Consider the following 12,946-nt stretch of genomic DNA (forward strand, 5'->3'; position numbering starts at 1 on the left):
CATGACATAAACCTCAGAACCTACGACCCTAAAACCAGAAGGAGCGGGCATTAATCCTGCGTTCCAGAAGCAATTTCTGCACTGAGCTCTGAGGCGACTGCGGCAGGCCTCAGCTGTACCTCCGTCCACACAGAAGCATTGTTAAAACTCTTAATCGTCTAAATGAGCACGCAGACAGGCAGGCTGAGGGCAGGTCAGAAGAGAAACAGACGCGTAAAGGGAAACGAGAACATGGGGGTCCAGAGGCAGCAAAGCAATGCCAACCTTATTCCCAGCAACAACCTTAGTTCCCAAAGTCTTACACAGAAATGTGAAATGAAAATACTCAGCACGTGGCCTGTGTAATCCAACTAAGGTTTGTCAACCCTTTGGAAGGGCAGCATTCATTTCTAAATCGTTAAGGAGGAAAGTAAATCACTATCTTTAATAAATTGCAGACGCTGTAAGTTAGAAAAGCTCAGACGTCAGGAGAGCCTCCCGCTCACGAGCTGCCCCACAACACAAAGCAGACGGGTCGTCGGGCTGAGCCCACTGCTGGGGCAGCTCCCACCGGTCGCCCGCCCAGGGCCTCACACTGGACATTCTCTGGCTCTTCCCCAGAGCTGGTCAGCGCCTGACTCTCCCCACAGCCAAGGGTGAGCCACAGGGAGGCAGGTCCTCGGCTGGCCACCCGGCCCTGGGTTCCTGAGCCTGGCACAGAGCTGTCACATGGCAGGCGCTCCAGAGGAACTTGTGGGGTAAGTGCAGGCAGCATAGTGAATACGGAGGGAAGGGAACGCAGGGGGCAAAGGTGCCAGGACCTACTGCCTGGAAAGTTGCTCCGACTCGCTGGCCCCAGGCCCCTCCGCCTGCCCGCAGAAGCCACCCGTCTCTTTTCCCTTGGAGCTCCCTCCTCGCCACCGAAGTCCCGAGTCGGACGTTTCCTCCACATGATTCCAGAACCCTCTCTACCTATGGCCCTCTCACCCTGCAGCACACCTGGGGGTCTGACATGCAGGTGCTGGCCACTGTGGCCTGAGGCTCATGGTTCCCGTGATGCCTCTGAAACACTGCCGCCAGCAGTGGCTGTGCCACCTGACCCCCTAATTGCCCACCCTGTGTCACTCATGTTTTCCCTGACACACAGATGCGTGGTCTATTGGCCGACATTTTAATTTGTGTGTTTCTCCACAAACAGCAAACATGTCACATCTCAGCCAGCGGTGATTCGCACATGCTTCTCGGCTGCCATGCAGAGCCCTGGCGACACACAGGAGTGGGCCGCCAGGCACCAATGGACACGGTTATGCCGTGAGCCCAGCTAATGAAACATGCTCTGAAGATGCCAGGACACATGGGCCGAGAGCCGTTCTCTGACAGAGACGTGCACGTGGGAAGCCCCGTGTCCGCAGGGAAAGGAGGCCCAGCGACCATGGCCACAGGGAGGACAAGGCCCCCCCAGAAGTGCTTTGCCAGGGGCCTCATGCCTGCTTCTCTGCTCCCGACCTGGAAAGCCAGGACGGGGGGCCACCATGATCTATGGCCCAGCTCTGAGTCCCCTGTGGGCCAGTGCAGGGACAGGAACGAATGGGAAACGGGGCACTGACCTCGGCCGGGAGGCTGGGCATGGCGGGCGCGATCCCGTTTTCGGCGCTGATGCTCCCGGAGCTGTTGTTGGGCGAGCTGGGGGCAGAGCCGGGGGCGCTGCTGCAGGCCGAGTCTGCGAAGGAGAAACCAGACAAGACCCTGTGAGCCGGCAGGTGGGAGGATGGGGAGGGGGACACCTGCCCGCCAGCCTGCGGAGCCCCAGAAACCCTGGCAGGAGGGAACGTGCCGCGGTCCCGTCTTGAGCTGTGCCAGCCTTCTGGCTCCCTACAGCCCCCGAGCCCTCCCGCTGGGCACAGTACCCATCTTACTCCTCCCTGAATGTCCAGCGACCAGAAACACCGGAAAGACAAGCCCTGGAACCCTCATTACTATTCTCCCAAACGCAGGCCAGGAGACACGGAAGCGCAGGGCCAGCAGGAGGGTCAGCCTGTGCTCACGGAGACAGCCTCCTACCATGTGTCCCCTCTGCACTAAATCCTCTCCTTCCTCCTGCGTAACAGCAAGTGTCCAGGGAAACGAGAGCTAGTGGCTGTGACTGGATCGTTTCCAAGTGACTGAAGGTACCGAGGACCAGTCTCCACTCCCATGTGACTGAGGAGGGAGGTGCTCTGTCCACATGTGTCACCCCAACGGGCCTCTGAGGCTCCTTCATGCCCACACGCTTCGAGAAGCCTCCATGACACTCGCCTTAATGCACGGGCTTGGTCAGCGTTTCAGGTGTTCCTGGCTAGTTTAACGGCATTTTAACAATGGAATCATCTGGTTAAAACTTTCCGAGAAAACAAACGTGACCCAGTGCCTTTGCTCGTCTGCGTATCTGCCACTCATGACTATGAACACTTATCCCCTCGTCCCACCTCTGGACTCGTACAGCACACACAGGTCAGGAAGAGCCAGTGTGGCTGGAACACGGTGCAATGCTGAGGGACAGTTTCCCTAAGCAGGCCCTAGGGCAGGGCTGAGCCAGGACACTTTCCAGAGCTGGTTCCCCACAAAGCCCCTCCCAAGGCCTCTGTGTCCCCCCAGTGCAGGTGACTCACTCTGACTACTCCAGTGCGGCCCAAGTCCGGGGCCAGTGACCCCAGTGCTGCCTGAGGCCTGACGGGCCTGGCAGACTCCGAAAGCTCGTTCTGGATATAAGGCTGGGCGACAGTGAGGATGACGAGGGTGGAGGTGAGGACAGAAGCAGCTGACCCCCAGCTCCCCCACCCGCAGACTTGACTCCAACAGCTGTCTTCTGTCATCTTCCTCCCTCGGTACCCGAGAGGGCACCACCATTATCCCCACTGCACAGAAGAGGAAACTGAGGCACAGAGAGGTGATGTCATGCCCCAGCTCACAGGCTGAAGGGAGATGTCAAGGCAAATGCACAGCTGGGGAGCCCAGCGGGCTGAACGCTCGCTTCCTCTTGACCAAGCAGCCGCCCGCCCAGGACCACCCTCGGCAGCACCTGCACCCCGGGGAACAAACCACTTCCCCAGGCGTCCGTCCACGTGGCCTCCCTCCCCCTTGCAGGGCAGCACAGGCAGCCCGCTCTCCTGGGCACTGGCAGTGAACTCGGGACTGGTCCCCACCCTGCCCCCAGCACCTGCTTCTACCTGGTGAAATCACGTTCACTCACTTTTCACTGACGGGGACCTGCTCAGGCCACCCAGACTGAGCAGGTGTCCACTCTCGGCGTAAAGACAGGATTTGCTTCCTCTGCCTCTTGCCATCCTGACTTGTCACCACCACCCCCGGGTGCCGTCATCGTGGCCGCCCCATCTCCAGCTACCCACCGGGTCCCATCAAGTCTTCCTTTAAAACGTGCCCCTCCCAGAGTTATCACCTGATCCACTCTCATGTACATGCACAGGCAATAAAAAAATGTTCACCCGACTTTTCAACCATTTTCAACTCAATAATGCTGATTACGTTTCACGGCACCTCCAGGAAGCTGGTGTGAGGAAACAAACACGAACGCACGGCCTCACCGTGTGGTCTGTCAGCACAAGTGGACACCAACAGTGCCGAAAGTACCTGGGACTGGTACCCAGTGAGAGAGGACACGTGTCCCTGTGGTAGGAACTTGGCTCTGGGACAGAGGCACAGAGAACAGGCTGGGGGAAAACGTGCTCAAATGTGGACACCCATCCCTCTGGACGCTGTGTGAGCAGCTTACTTTCCTGTTTTCTAAGGAGGCGTGGTTTTCATTAGCGATAGGGAAAAGTGTGACTTGCCATGCCCCCTGACCTGTCTCATGACTGTGTCAGCTGCATCTCGGAACTACGTCCCCACCCGCATCCCTCCCAACCTCCAGGTGCACACTGGGATCTGCTTCTGCGATGCCCGGCTGTCTCCTGCTGCAGAACCTTCAGCACCTCGGGGGAGGAGGGGGTGGTGTCCCCCATAGCTCTATTTGGGACCAGCCTTCACAGAACTCCTTCCTCTCCTGTTTCTGGAAAGTCAGCTCTGCTCAGAGCCTTCCCCGCCCCCGGCCATGACATCCATGCCTCGTGGGTCTCTGTGCCAACTGCACTTACCCCTCAAGCTTTTCCTGGGCCCGCATGGCTTTCTCCAACCCCCGCCTGGCTTCCTTCACATGCACTTTCTACGGAACACAGCTCACCGATCCATCAGGTGTGGTATGCACGGTTTGCCGGTTGCCTCACACGTGGTGGTCTGGTCTCCCGAGTTAGATCGGAAGCTCCTTGGAGGTGAGGAACTGGCCTCAGCCGGTCCTGACTCACAGTAGCATCAAGCAGTCATAGCTGACAACGTGACACTGGCTCTAACACTCAGAAAGAAGCCTACGTATAATTATCTTGCCAACTGCGTGGCCGGAAGTAAATGAAGGGCTCATCTGTCCGTTAGAGCCGGCCTAGGGGAAGGCGCTGCACAGGGGCCACGAGGCTGCATGGAGTGTGACAAGCACTTTACGCACAGGATTCCCTCATTCGCACGGAACCCCACAGCTGGTGAGACCTAGTGGGACTTCAGACGACATGTCACCTCTTTAGACGGGGCTTTTCTACACTAGAACAATCACAGGGCAGACCCTACATTGAAAAATGAAGTCACTGACAGAAGTGGGTCCCCAGGTTTAGACTCATTTTACACAGACCCACAATTTATGTGCAGGCAGCCCTTGGGCCGGGCACACCTGGGCTGAGGGGCACACCTGGCTGAGGAGCACACCTGGGCTGAGGGGCACACCTGGGCTGAGGGATACACCTGGCTGAGGGGCACACAGCAGTCTAGGTGGTGGCACTCATGTCGTCCCAGAGTGCTGCCAGCACTGACAAGCCTGGATCCCGGCACCTTGGCACTGACCAACTGCCCAAGAGCCTTGAATTCAAATCATCACTTGCTGGATGCAAAGTTTCCCTCCCTTTCCAGGCCTTTTGAGCAGCCGCTTGGTCCTGTGATTTCAGGAATGTGGACGTGTGCCATCAAATCTGAGTCGTGCCCTCATGACGGTGCACCCAGGAAGTGGAGTGCTTCCCCAGGAAGAGGACAAATTTGGGAAGGGGGCGCTTTCCTGTGAAGGCTGAGGCACTGTCTGGACGGGCTCGGCCGGTGCGTGTATTCTGCGCGGCTGCCACTAGGTGGGGGCCGAGAGCAACACGCTCACTCAGAGGCCCGGAGCCCACTACACCCTCCAGGAAAGCGCCGCCGCTCTCCAAGGGCTCAGACGCGGTCTGCCGGACAGTGGGGCCGGTCAGAAACGCGGTCAGCGCTAGTGGGCCGGGCCGCCAGACTCCCCGCCGTCAGAGAAAGCTCAACCTGAATGAAATTCCTGCAAACATCTCCTGTACAAACCGGACTTGGCCCCTCGCCACCGCTGGGAGTGGGGACAGGCTTTGCAGGGACGTTCCTTGCGAAGATGCCCACGCTCGGGCGCCGGTTCTGGGGGCGGCCGCTGCTCGTGCTGCGGGAACCAGCGCGCTCGGGCTCCGCCCAGCAGGGCACGGACCTCGCGGGGAAGGCGCGGGCGGGCAGCGGGGTTGGACAGACTGTCTAATGTACCTGCGACATCCAGTGGACGCTTTTTCAGAGCGGTGACCACCGGCCCGTCTTTCCTGCGCAGCAGGGGGCTGCTCCGTCTCTCAGCCACTTTCTGCTTTAGCCGCGACCGTAATTTCAGGTTGGGTTCAGAAGCTGCAGGAGAAGAAGACGTCATTACAGCCCGGCAGATGCACCTGGGGTCAAGGCTCTCCTGGCGGCGCTGAGAAACAGGCACACGGGGTGAGCGCTTAAACACACGTGGCTCGGGAGAGCGAGGCCGGAGGCCTGTGGGCAGTGCACTTTCCAGTCTCATTCACAAGATGAACAAAACGCACCTGATGCCTCGGGCTAAATTTCTTCAGACACAGGATTTTACATATGCATTGCTGGGGTCATCAGAAACTGCTGCCACTGCATTACAAGCAGACGGGAGGGAAACTGACAATCAGGGTTTTCAGGGCTCTGGCCCAGGGGTGTTATTGGACCTCTACATGCCACTTTCTTGTTCACCTGCATACTGGAAACTGCCAGGCCAACAATGCAGAGGCAGGCTCCCACCGGAGCTCTAGGTGTCCTGTGCCCGGCTGCCATGCGGGAGCTCACACCTATCCCACCCACCCTGTGAGGATTAGCCGGACCACTCTGCAAGACCTGAGTGCAGGCGAGCACCTGTCTCCCTGAGCGTTCACCTGAGCGTGGGCACGGGTGTTACGGCTTGCTCTGGTTTTTGTTAACAGCTCTGCTTGCTTGTGTGGATGCAGCCATTTACAAATGCACCTGAGACCTCAGTGCTTCTTAAGTCCTCTGCAGCTGGTGCCCAGACCACCCCCAGGCCCTCCAAGTGCCACCTCTGGGGGCTGGACAGACTCTGGGTGGCTGCCTTGGGAAGAGGGCTGCCTCCCTGCCCCAGGCGCCCTGGTCTGGACTCCAGGCACAGTTACCTCCAACCCCACGGGTCCATCGGCCCCAGAACTCAGGGCAGTGCTAAAACCACTGCCACCAAGACCTTAGTTCTGAGGCTTCACTTCTCTACATTCGAGCTTCTACTATTTGTGCATTTGCAAATTAGGGGTTCGTACTTCTTTTCTGTGTTTGCTTTTAATCAGCAACCCTGCTGTTTGTAATCTTTCTGAAACAGGAAGTTCAGTGCCCTCTAGAGCAGCAGCACAGTCGAATTCCCTGGAAAGCAGGGCTGTGCGAGTCAGGCCACGCGTGCATCTCACGGCCACTGAGGTGCCCTTGGGAGCCTGGGCGCAGGAGGGACAATTCCCACGATGGGAGGTGACCCTGAAGAGGCTGGACGCAGAGCCGCTGCTCTGTGGGTCCCGGGCGGGGGCGGGCCACCTATGTGAAGCCCCCCGAGAAGTGAGGTGTGTCAGGAAGGTGCCAGCCATTTCCAGACGTTGCACCTGCGCTAAGGGCCGCAGCTCGAGGACAGAAGGCCTCCGGCTCTGCAGCCTCCCCGCACAGAACAAGTGCCGCTTACTTGCAGGCCCTCCACGGCAGAAGAAAAAGGGTCCAATGAAAAAACAGCCTCCTCGACAGGCGAGAGTGTCAGCTTCCACTTGATGCTTATTCTGAGGTACCTACAGGTTCATGTGTTTCATCCACTTCCATTTTTATACTTATCATTATTTAAAAAGAACAAAAAGCCAAACGCCACCTGATTAACAGGCAAGAAAACAATAGCTCTTCTCCCCCCCTCCCCCAAGATCTCAACTGAAATGACGGGGTTTCAACAACCATCTGTGTGACCTGTGCACAGATGCTGCAGACCGTGGGGACAGGCCACTTCCGAGACTCCAGGGCAAGGCAGTCGCGTGGAAAAGATTGTCAGCCCAGGGCTTCTCGACCCCACCCTCCGCTCCCTACCACACGGCACTGCCATGCCTCCCTCACAGCAGCCAGTTCACTACCTGAAATTACTTGGTTCATTTATCTTCTTCCTGCTCTCCCTCCCATCCCCCGACACCTGACCACGGAGCTCTGCCAGGCTCTGTCCGGCCTCCCTGGGAGCAGGGGGCTCCGTGGTGCTGGCCTGCAGAGGCCCTGACACAGGACTCAGCCACGCTCCCTGGGCCAGCACCAGGCGGTGGCCCCACCAGACGTGCAGCCCAAGCGAAAATGGACCAAGGCCCAAATTCAAGATATTGAGACTCTGCCCAGACTGTGACAGCAGAGCGCTGAATCCAGTGGGCGGCCCAGCCTGCAGGTCGGTGAGTGGATGGGGGCTCCCAGGTACCACACTGCACTGCAGGGGACTGTGTGAAGCCAGGACCCTGCTGGTCCCTCGGGGGCTCCTCAGGTCCCCTAAGGAACCCCCAGCGCAGGGCTGGGGAGGCGGCCAGCCCGGCAGGGAAGGGGGGCGGCCTCTTCCTAGGGAGGTCCCCAGTGGGTTTCCATGTCCAGTTGCAGGGCTGGCTTTTCTCCTGCTGGCCGTAGCTGTGCTGGGAAGGGCGGTGGGCTGCAGCGAAGGTCCTACTCCCTGCCCTTCATTTTTCTCTGAAAAGCCTCAGGTCTAGGGGATGCCCGAGCCCAGAGAGAAGACACAGCCATCTACTGTCTCGCTGTGCACAGCGTATGTCCTGAACTTGCAGAAGGCCTGTAAGCCAGCTCCGCATGGCAGCTGGAGCTCAGGGTGCAGGCGAGTGGCCACCTGCCTGCAACGAGCAGCCTGCAAGGTCACCCTGCCCGTGCAGGGCTGCGTGGCCACACAGGCTCCAAGCATGACTCTCATGTGACCAAGCGGAGGAACGAAGGACCACGTTTCGCACCTTCTGACAGGGCGGCAGGGAAACCAACAGAACCAGAACATAAGAAAGGTGCCTCGTTTCAGCAAATGGCCGCAGTAATTGAGTGCTGAGGAAATGGGGGTACTAACTAACCCTGTCCCCAGACGGGTGCCGGCTCCCGGGAACATGTGGAAGCTGGGGACGTTTCTCCTCGACGGCAGTTGGGTAAATCCCAGAGTAAGGCAGGTAAGACCATTCTGCCTCAACCTTGGAAAGCGGGCCCTTCCCTAGCAGCTGCCCATCTCAGGGCAGGAAGCACCCCGGGGGCAGGACCCTGCCGTCTCACACAGCAGTTTTTCTGAATGCTTTACTTTTCCCTGGCAGTCCCAGCAGGAATGGGACCCAGGGCCTGCTTAATAGTCAGGAGGACAGAAGCCACACGTGCACAGAGGTCACTGTACTAGAAGGAGAGGGCTTGGTCCTGGCGCACACCTGGCGGCCAGCAAGGAAAGCAGACACGGAGCAAGCCAACTGCTCGGACGACGGCCATGGCGTACAGCAGCGGGTTCCTGGAACCCTGAAGTGACAGTAAGGCAACTATAAGCAGTAGAAAGCAACATAGACAAAACTGAAAGTGCTGAGAAAAAGAGATTTGAAGAAAAAGTTGAGAAACTTTGAAAGAGGAAGTGAAAAGCTGCAACATCAAATTTATGACACCACCACATGGGGATGGAACAGCAGAGCAGGTGCCTGAGCGCCCCTCCCTGGCGGGTCCCAGGAGGTGTTAGAACTCTGGGGGACAGGGGACAGCCTTGCGCAGGCCTCTGATTCTGCAACAGCCACTCGAGGGACAGCATGAAGACCTGAAAATCCCCAATGAAAGTGACCTCTTGCATGTTGGTAAATGTCTTGACTCTGGCCCACACAACCACGTATCAGTCAAGTGTGGGCCAGAGTCAAGACATTTACAAGCATGCGAGAACTCGAAAAATGTACATTCCATGCACAGTTTCTTAGAAAGCTTGGGCAATGTGTACAAGCGAGAAGAAGGCAGAGACCAAGCACAACAAAACATGTGGGCCCAGGGAAGAGGTGGCTTCCTGGGAGGTCCTGGGCAGGAGTCCAGGGTACAGCTGGGGGGTCAGATGGGGGGCATGGCCAGGAGCAGGTCCCCCAGGGTGCAGCAGGACCACTGGACCCCCACTGTGGGGGTGGGGGGGTGAGGCACCTCCATCTGTCAACGTGTGGGACTGAGTTAAGAACAGGTACATAGGAATTGAGCAAATGAAAAAAATAATCAACTTCAGGAAAAAAATTAGACAAGAAAGGAAATGTACCAAGGTACAGTGTGTTTATGTGTACTTTCTATAATGCAGGGAGTAGGGCCGGGTGGGCAGGGGAGGAACAGGGCAGGGGTGGAGCGGGGCAGGGGTGGGGTGGGCAGGGGTGGAGCGGGGCAGGGATAGAACAGGGCAGGTATCCTGAGCCTCCTGGGGCTTTAGATTTATGTGCATTTATTTACTTTGCTAACAATAAAAAGGTAAATCTAGAAAGATGAATTACAGATTGGAATATCATTTTTGTAGCGCTCATGTCGGGCATAGGGTTGATATCAACATACAGAGGGCCTACAAAGCAACAAGAAAAAGAAAGCGCCCCATGGGAAAATGGGCGAATGAGTTGCCATTAAACACTCATCCACTGAACACTTAAGGACTGTCCTCGTGTCCAGAGGGGTGGTGGACACTGGGCACAAGGTATGCGCAAGAGACATGTCCTGGCTGGGACTCCATGCTGCACAGCTTGGGGGCACGGGCCCCCCTGGCCCCCACAGCCCCGCTGGAACCTCGAGGGCACCACAATTTAATCACCATCACAGGGCCCTGGTAGCATCTTGTTAGTGAAAGGGTGGAGGGTGGACCGGGCCCCTGGGAATACTCGCATGCTGTGTACTGGCAGCCCCACTTTTAGGGACCTGTCCTACAGAAAGACTGGCACAAGGAGCCAGGTGCCCATATTTGTCGGCAAAATAAAAACTAGAAAAGTTACAACTTACATGATACCCACATATTAGAGCAATATAGGAGAAGGTATTGATCTCTGCACACTTGCGTGGAATGGTGTCTACAATATAGTATTAACCTGAAAACAAAGTTATGGGACAAAGTGCAAAGCAGGTATTTTTGTTACTAACAAGGCAACTATGCACACGTCGCACACACAGACCCACAGCCCTGCACACCCAGGCACAGAAAGTCTGGACAGACAGATTCCAAACTGTTAGCAGTGGCTGTCCTAGGAAGCGACGTGTGCACTTAGGGTTTAATTTACAATAAGCATGCTTTCCTTATGTGATTTTTTTAACGAAGAAGAAGGCATTCTACGTAATGCTTAAAGGCGGTGGGCTTTTCTCACTGCCCTTTCCTACTCTATCCTCTCAACAGCATTACCTCAGCCGGCCATCAAGCTCAGGGCGCTTTCACCACTGAACAGTGAAACACTCGCAGTTGCAAAAGATTGGTTCAAGATCTCATACTGTTTCCCCGAAAATAAGACCGGGTCTTATATTAATGTTTGCTCCAAAAGACACATTCGGGCTTATGTCAGGGGATATCATCCTGAAAAACCATGCCAGGGGCTTATTTTCCAGTTAGGTCTTATTTTCGGGGAAACACGGTGTTGGGCGGAGTACAAGTTGGACAGACGTCAAAGTTCGAATGCTGGGACTCAGAACAATGTGTGAGCCACTTTCTCAACGTAGAGGCCACCCAGCCGTCCCTGCCGCCTCTAGAAGTTTCTTTGGAAACACACACTAAAACCTTCATTAAAACCTTCTGAACATACTCATGCCCATTTTCTAAGAACACGATGGCCCCATTTTACAGGTGGGTAAACGTGCTCAGCAGGCCATGTGCCCAGGACACGGGCATGGTGAGGGGCAGGCCGACTGCATAGCGCTTTCTCACCTGGCAGGGCATTCTAGCCCAGCGACAACCCAGGGAAACCCCCATGGTTCCCATCTCAGCAGTAGACTGGCACCTCCCTCGAGTAGCTGTGAACGTGGGCCATTAGTGCTGGAAGGTGCAGAGCTGGATGAATGTTCTACAAGGAAGAGCCAGAGGGGCCCCTGGCTGCAGCAGTGAATGGAGGCCTGGAACGTGAGTGTGTTGGGCCCACTGCCAGGGTCCATCACGAGCTCGGGTCCCTGAACTGGCCCAGCTGAGGGGCACAGCCTGCTGGCAGCACGATTCTCAAGGTTGGGAGGTGCAACTTCACTGAGCGCCAGCCTGGGGTTCGCTTCCTAAACCGTGGTGAGAACGGTCTGCTGGGGGACCATGTGCCCAGGAGCTGGCAGGGTTCCGGGGGCACGACCTCAGCGCTGAGAGGTCCCAGGAGTAACCACCGAGACTAGAAAAGGATTGTGGTGGGTTGACGATGGACTGCTTCAAATGTTTCCTGATGTCCTTTCCTCAACCGGAAGTCACATCAGAGGGCAATTTGAGAGTCATTATTTAAAAAACTCATGGCAGCTAATAGCTTTAAGAAATAAAGACAAAGATACTACTGGAAGAAAAGGAAATTCCTAAATACCATCAATACTGTTTGCTTTTATAAGTGGAAGGGCCTCCTTTTCAGTATGAATGGACGGGAACGCTGTACTTCACTGAAATCTCCAGGTAAGCCGGCTGCCGCCCCACGCACCCCAGGATGGACCTGAAGTGGGGGCGGGTATCAGGATGTCCATCGTTTCCAGGACATCGCTCACTCTTGATTTGAAGAGGCTCAGAAACCCAGGGTCAGGGCAACCGTCGAGGCACTGCCCAGAAGGCACGGAGGTGGGGTGGGGCCCACCTCACCTGCTCTGTACCCAGGAATGACCCCTCCACATTCTGGTGGGAGGTGGAGGCCACCATGCTGTCAATCACTGAGAAAGGGGTGGAGCTTCCCACAGGAAGCGGGAGCTCAGGTGGTGGAGTCCGGCCAGGAACTAGGAGATCAGCCCCTCAAGCCCAGCAGAGCAGGGCAGGCCTTGCTGGCCAGACTTCTGGCTGTAGATGCCAGTGTTTACTTCTGTGAGGGCCTCCCTGAAGGGCGTCCAGCGGTTCCCGCGGGTTCCTGCTGACTGGAGCATTGAGGGAAGGGTGGGGGTGCTAAGTCTGGCAGGAATGCGTCACTGGGTGGGGACAGATCAAGGGCATCCTGAGAGCTTAGGAGCAGAAACTCACTGCAGCCAGGCCCCTCTGTTCCTTCTCCTCCTGGCGCAGGAGGCAGCAAACTGAGGGGGGCACAGAGGGTAGAAGCTACCCTCAGGCAGCTGGGGAAGACGCTGGGTACAAGCCAGGCGGCCGGCTGCAGGCATGGCGACCACGGTCCCAAGCACACACACTGGGACACACAGAGGAGCTGCCCCCAGTGGAAAAAACAGGTGGGAATGTCCCCCACAGAGGCCACCAAAGCACTTGCGACAAGAGCAGGACATGTGAAGAACACAGTTTTCATATGTTTACATAGCATGTCATTGCCCTTTAAATACCGAGAGGTGGGGGGGGGGGATGGCTCAGTTGGTTAGAGCGCGAGCTCTGAACAGCAGCGTGGCCGGTTCGATTCCCACATGGGCCAGTGAGCTGCGCCCTCCACAA

General features: G+C 56.8%; 1 protein-coding gene across 6 annotated transcripts in view; it reads right to left on the reverse strand.

The window, feature by feature from the left end:
- HDAC4 (histone deacetylase 4) overlaps nt 1-12,946 on the reverse strand; it is a 295,261-nt gene that overhangs the window by 65,087 nt on the left and 217,228 nt on the right. For all 6 annotated transcript variants that reach the window (XM_074316010.2, XM_074316018.2, XM_074316014.2 and 3 more), the window contains 2 exons: nt 5,596-5,727; nt 1,587-1,699 (listed from right to left, as the gene is read on the reverse strand). In XM_074316010.2, coding sequence (XP_074172111.2) covers nt 1,587-1,699; nt 5,596-5,727 — 245 coding nt within the window. The remainder of the gene's footprint in view (nt 1-1,586; nt 1,700-5,595; nt 5,728-12,946) is intronic.

The sequence above is a fragment of the Rhinolophus sinicus genome, chromosome 17, assembly GCF_057876585.1.
Source record: "Rhinolophus sinicus isolate RSI-liver-muscle chromosome 17, RSI-T2T, whole genome shotgun sequence".
NCBI classification, from domain to species: Eukaryota; Metazoa; Chordata; class Mammalia; order Chiroptera; family Rhinolophidae; genus Rhinolophus; species Rhinolophus sinicus.